The sequence below is a fragment of the Zingiber officinale genome, chromosome 8B, assembly GCF_018446385.1.
Source record: "Zingiber officinale cultivar Zhangliang chromosome 8B, Zo_v1.1, whole genome shotgun sequence".
NCBI classification, from domain to species: domain Eukaryota; kingdom Viridiplantae; phylum Streptophyta; class Magnoliopsida; order Zingiberales; family Zingiberaceae; genus Zingiber; species Zingiber officinale.
This window is the reverse complement of record NC_056001.1, coordinates 35,634,438-35,641,271: the sequence shown is the minus strand read 5'-3', so window position 1 is coordinate 35,641,271 and position 6,834 is coordinate 35,634,438. Positions and strand designations below refer to the sequence as shown.

General features: G+C 38.0%; 1 protein-coding gene across 1 annotated transcript; it reads right to left on the bottom strand.

Moving 5' to 3' along the window:
• Positions 1-2,399: 2,399 nt before the first annotated feature.
• LOC122013670 (protein CHUP1, chloroplastic-like) lies at positions 2,400-5,132 on the bottom strand. The gene is made up of 4 exons (XM_042569910.1): positions 4,134-5,132; positions 3,978-4,045; positions 3,274-3,897; positions 2,400-3,203 (listed from the first exon to the last, which is right to left on the bottom strand). Exons 1-4 carry the CDS (start codon positions 4,252-4,254, stop codon positions 2,400-2,402), a joined length of 1,617 nt encoding a protein of 538 aa, XP_042425844.1. The 5' UTR covers positions 4,255-5,132.
• Positions 5,133-6,834: the final 1,702 nt, after the last annotated feature.

Genomic DNA, 6,834 nt, shown 5'->3' with positions numbered 1-6,834 from the left:
TAACTATTGAAGAAGAATGTGGAAATATTGGGATATCTTAGAGAAGAAACTAGGAATGGGAAAGTGAAGGACTGATTCTTAAAGAAAGTAATATAATCAAGGCAAGGAAGATGGGACCGATCATGTGTGTTGTGGACAATTATATGATGATCTATAGGAATCTCAAAGGTGAGTGTAATATGGTCTAAGTCCCCGCCGTTGATGTCAAATAGTATGGAGGTATACCAAAAAGAGGGAATGTATAGGGGGCGTTAAGGGCCATGGTTCGAAAAAGTCACAAAGTGTTAGGGAAAAACTTATAGACGAAAAAAGTCAAAACCTAAGGAAGAAATCGTCGGGAGCTGCAAACAACGAGGGCAAGAGAAAAGCGTGTGAGCGACGCACTTGGGCTTGCAGTGCTCTTTAACCTCTAGCGGATCAAGGCACAACCGTTTGATCTCAAGGACAAAAGGCAGACTATTCATCACAACCGTTTGATCAAGGAGCCAGAACTGCTAGAAGCCTAACCGTCAGATGTCTCTTCAAGAATTAAAAATTGAGCATGGGTGGACCACGTGGAGGTACCGTAGAAAATGACATTTATGATGAATGTGACAAGCAAATCATCGCCCTGATACACCATAACGCGTATTGCTACATATTATCGTGCATTTATGGCACCTGACATGCCCCTTTTTTGAGATGGATGACATCAACTGTAAGCTTAGCAAAGTGATGTCAGCCAGGACAAGGGAGTTGATCGGAAAATTAAAGTTTGTGGGGGTCTAGTCAATTGGTCTCATGCTTCCTTTGACTAGACTTAAAGGGAAGGCTTGTGATATGACGGATGATGGGGAGCCCTCAAGTAGGGTCCGAAGGTCAACAGACATGAGTAGGTGGCAGTTAAAGTCAAAGAGTGGTCAAACCCAAGTAACCTACCAGATGAAATCTCCCCATGCCGATCGGCCGAGGCTGATCGGATACGTCAGGGGTCCAGCTCCCCACTCAGATACTTACGGGGCTCTGCTCCCCATCACTCATCCATCTAATACTTTCAATCAGACGTCTTAGGGGTCCAGCTTCCCACTCAACTACTTATGAGACTCTGCTCCCCATCACTCACCGATTGGATATCTTCGATCGGACGTCTTAGTGGTCTAGCTCCCCACTCAGCTATTTACGGGGCTCTGTTACCCATCACTCACCGATTGTATTCCTCTGATCGGATGTCTTAAGGGCCCAACTTCCCAGTTAGATGCTTACGAGCTCTGCTCTCCATCACACGTTGATCAAATATCTCCGATCAAACGTCATAGGGGTTCAGCTCTCCACTGGGATGCTATCATGGCCCAGCCACCCTTCATGAGAGACTGAGCTCCTTGTTTTTGACCCATCCTCTTGTAGATGAGTCAAATGACTAGTAGCCTAGTAGGCCTTTCAGCCCATAAGCCCATTTTGCCATTAATACGACACATGAGTTTGCTAGAGGGTCAGAAGGACTGTATCTTTGCATAAATACGAAATACTTCTCTCATACCTATAATGAGACTGATAGATTCAATGAAAGCATAGTGATTAGACAGACTGTCTAGTAATGATGTGATATCTCATTAAATGTGGAGATCAGATCACAGAGGTATTATAAAAAGGATCCCTCTATGTTGGTATAGGTACACGAATCTACGAATCTACAAACTTACTTCTCCTTCCACTGTTCTTCCTCCCCAGATATTGACTTAATCGTCAGAGTAGCTGTGCTAGGGAACCTCCTGTTCTGCTTATTGTCGATCTTCTTTCTCCTTTTCCTTCCATTTGTGTTTGCAAGCGTTCCTAGCTCGAAGTCTTTTTCCAGTCAACTTCCAAGTCAGTTTGGTAGTCCACTTGACAAGGATAAAGGATATGATGACGACGAGAATACTTGATGTAACAGAGGTTTAAGTTGGTGGACTTAGCTAACAATTTAACATTCCTATATGCCCTTTCAGAAAAGAAGACACAATGTGAAGCATCTATGACTTTGTTCAGCAAAGAAAAGCAAGCAGCCAAGACGCTATCACATAATTCGATTCTTCCATTTTCAGGTCATGTTTAACCTTTTACCCACCACTTTGTCTAAAACCAAAACAAGTTGTAGATATTACAACCAAAGCACATGTTCTCTTCATGTCCATCCCGAACCATATATTATTTGTCTCATTCATGAAACTTTTAACGATTTTTCTTTTAAACGGCACGCATAAAGTGTACGCTAATCTCTAGATTTAAACATTGCGAGAAGAATCTAATTCTCCTAGTCAGTGCCCACTAACTTCATCCAAAATCCCGTGTATAATTATTGAGCAAACTTTAACATACAAAAAATCCTTGAATAGTTTGTAAGACGTGTTTGAAACGATCGATTTTCCTTTTAATTGGGGAATTCAATTCCAATGAGAAGTCCTGTTAAATTTGAAATCATCTCTTGATTCACTCAGAGCAGTTGCCAACTTCTTTATCTCAGCCTTTTCTGGAGTATTGCGTTGATCCGTTGCAGCATCATCGCCTGGAGCCATTCTCTGAAATCTACTGGGTGTCCCTGCTTCGCCTTTAAAACTTTCATCCTTCTCATTATATGTTTGGCTGTCCACAGATTGATTGGCTGGAGAGTGTTCCTCTGTCATGCTTGGTGATAGGCTACAACATGAATCTCTTCCGATCATGTCATCGATCGAACTTACGGAGAACGACACCCTTCTTCCAGAACTGCTGGGGCTTATTGGAGCTCTATCAGCATTTACAACTTTGTGGTAATTGTTGTTGTGTTTACTCAGCACGAGCCTCTTTAGCTTGCTAAGAAATTTCTTTCTTTTAGAGTTGCCATGTCTAGAGGAGGAGGAAGACTCTTCGAGATCCGCAGTGGATGCCGGGGAAGAGTAAGAATCCTCGGAATCAAACTCGATGCAGCTTAAGCTCTTCTCATCTGCATCACCGTTTCCATACTCTAGTATGAGTTGCTTTGCCATCTTCTCTGACCTGGGACTCAAGTTCTTGCTGAGATCTTTCGCACCCATCCTTCCATGTGGCGGCTGATAGTTTCTAAGCTCGTACCTAAGGCAAGCATTGACCCATTTCAGATAAACAAGTTGTTCAACATCGGCGCATCGATCAGTTTTCATCTGTTCGATTTCGTTTATCAAATTCTCATTACATTCCCTCGTTTTGTTGGCTTCCTCTACTGCGATGCCCTGCAATAGAAGTTGAAATGCAGTTAGTTGAACACATAAAAGAAACTCCTAAAGGAAAACAACACACTACCTTTTGTTCTCCGGATGCAGAAGCTTGCACCAACTCCAACTTTCTTGTCAAATCCAAGTTCTCTTCGGATAATCTTGAATTCATACAGTTGAGTTTTGCAATTTCGAACTCCAACTCCTCCATTCTGTTCACCCTTCTCGCTATCTCTTCATCATCTTTTGTTTCAATTCTCCGTTTCAGGGATGTCGCTTTCTCCTCTCTGTCGAGGAGTTTGATTGCTCCTTTTGCAGCCTCAAGTTCATTCACGGCTCTCGAGTAATCAATCAACTGAGCTCGGAGTTTCTGGTTGTCGGTGAGCAAAGATTCAATCTTTAAAGAGTTTAATTTGGCCTGGACCGAATTGATCTTGATTTGGTTCTCGAGCTCCCTGACAGCAGCCTCCTGCTCTTGCATCCCGTAGTACTCCAGCAATTGGAGTTCCAGGCCCCTCTCATTCTCTTGGAGGGACCAAACCTGGTTCCTCAGTTTTGTTATCTCTTCCTGCATTGCCCCGTCTTCTTGATTCTCCGATTTCTTTCGATCGAACTCAAAGAAAAGGAAGCTCGAGGTGGTCGTCCTAGTGGTTGTGATCGAGGTGGTGATTGTGGATGTGCTGGTGACGACCTTTGTAAAAGCTGTTGTGACCTTGAATCAAAATGCAAATGTCGGACATTCCGGTTTCCTTTTAGAGAATTATATATCATAACTACGAGTTTGATTCTTACTCCATTTAGAAGTCGGAGTTCTTTGAGACCAATTACGGCAGACTTACAAACTGATGGAGACTCGGCACCTGAGAATCAACATTATTTACGAAGTAAAGTTGAGATTTTGATGATTCTGGTTAAAACAATCGAGCTTAATTTGAAGATAGAACAGACCGGAAAAGGAACGAGGGCGAGATGGGAGTCGTCGGGTTCGAGACCGGCGGTAGACGACGGCGAATCCAGCGATGGATATTGCAAGAGCGAAGCCAAACCGGAAAACGAGGGGATTCGTCATCGATCTCTCGCTGCCTAGCTCTTTGCTAACGCACGCCCTTAGCCGACTACATCCGCGACGAAGACGACGACGTTGCCGCTTCGACGTACGGACAGCCTCCCGGTCTCTCTCCGGTGAGGGCAATGCGCAAGGAGGAAATTTGCGGCGTCGTCGCCGTATCCAGTTGTTGCATCCTAATTTTAGTCATCCAATAACGGCAAAATAATAAACGAAACAAAACGGTTTAAGATTTGGATGGTGAAGCGTGACGATGGCTCCGCACTTCGTTCACAATCTCAACTTGGCACAAAATCGAGGTGTTTTTGGATTTAGGAGACGCTTGATGACATCCGAAATTTTAAAATTTTATACAGGTAAGAATAATATATATGATAATAGAAACAACGGCATTTCACTGAATCGCGCAGGTAAATTTCAGGATTTTTTTTTTATTTCTAGTGCCTGACTTCTATGATATCAAATCATGTAATATATTTTTTTTCAAGTCATCAATCAATTTATTCTGAATAATTTCAAATTAGTATTAATAAACTTTTCAAAGCTTTTTTTAATGTATTTATATCCACCAATCCGAATTTTGAGGTTCCTCATAGAACTCAATCACCCGAGTCCGCATATCGTGCCTTTCTTCACCTTCCCAATAAATAGAATTTCTTTAGGGCATCTCCAATAGTTAAGAGCATCTCTAATGCAAGGTTTATGAGAGATTTTTAAAATAAAAAAAAGTTGAATAAAAAAGTTTAAACCATTGTAGATATGACGTTTGAGGTTTATAGTTCAAGAGCAGTAGTGAAAACGTAAACATGTTCTTTTGTATTAAATTGATGTATATGCATGAAGCCATGCAACTACATGCTATGAATTATATCATAAAAAATCTCATTTAGAGTAGGGTGTAAATGAACCAAGCCGCTCGCGAGCTATTCGAAGCTTGATTCGATAAAAGCTCATTTGAGCTCGTTTAATGAGGTTCGTTAAGATAAATAAACCAAGCTCAAGCTTCTCAATATTCGGCTCGTTAGTTCGTGAACACGTTCGTTAAGTTCATTAAGCAACTTTTAAATAAAAAAAATAATAGTTTTGATATTGAATTTATAGATTTTGTACTTTACTTATGAAAAATATAGACAAATATATTAAATTTATTTATTAGAATAAAATTATAAATTTTAATAATATTATTATAATTTTCTCTAAATATATAATTTAGTTTTTAATGAATATTTAAATTTATGATTTATATTTATTAAGCTCGTTTAGACTCGATAAAAGCTCGAATAAGCTCGTGAGCCATGAATATATTCGTTAAATAAAACTCGAGCTCGGCTTGATTATAAACGAACCAAGCTCAAACATTCAAGAGTTCGGCTCGGCTCGATTACACCCCCTAATTTAGAGCTTTAACCATTGGGGATGTTTGAATGAGGTTTTATAATATTAACATGACATATTGAAATAATAAAAAAAGCTCATTTAGAACTTTAACGATTGAAGATGCCCTAAATCTCTCCATAAGTTTTTTTGTAGTTTCTAATATGACATATCAAAAGTGAAAAAATCTACTATTCTCTCTTTAATCAAAAAACCTCCATACAACTTTTTTGTGGGTCCTACATTACAAATTACATATCTTTATTTATTATTTTTTCATTTAATTTCTCTATATAATTTTTATTTAATATTTAAATTAATTCTCATCTTTAATTTAATTTATTTTAATTTTTAATTAATAAATTAATGAACTTATGATTGTTAATTTAATTTAATTTATAATTTTTATTTAACATTTAATTAACTTATGAATTTTAATTTAATTATAGTCATTTGTATTTTTTTAATTTATCAAATATATTTATTTTCAAAAGAAAGATGAATAATTTAACTATTATATAAAATATTTAATGGTTTTAAAAAGTCAAACATGTAATATTATTTTTTCAATGATTAATAGCTCAGTCTTCAAGAGAAAAAATCAGATTTGAAAAATCAAACATGCTTTTGAACTAAAAACCTCAAAGCTTATCTCCATACTTATTAGAGTTTTTTTGTTGAACTTTTTTAATTTTACAAATCTTTTAAAAAGTTTACATTGGAGATATTCTTAGGTAATTAAGATATTAATCTAAAAAGTGTGGGACCGCTTTAGAGGAGCCATCAATGTGACGATTTTATTTTTTACTATAGAAAAATTGTGCTAAAAGGAACGAATAGCACTCCTCATTTTTCTTTTTCTCTTGAGTTATTCTTATCTACATAGTTAGTCTATACACAATAAAATCCTAAAAGAATTTCATATTAAAAAAAAAACACTAGGTTTCCTCCGTTCACACCTCCCAAGATGCTATGTCCAAAGTTATGTACCAAAAATACCATCCACTATATTTCTCTTTTTGGAGGCTAAGAAACTTCTTACACAATTGGGTAAGTACAAACACAAGTATATTGAAAATAAATGCGCATATAAATAATACTTACAAACAAACTTGTATATGAGGTCAAGAAGCCTTGAGTATTTGTCGAATACTCCTTGCGCTTCCCCAATAACACAAGAAGATTTCTGAAAGCACTTTTGAGCACAGA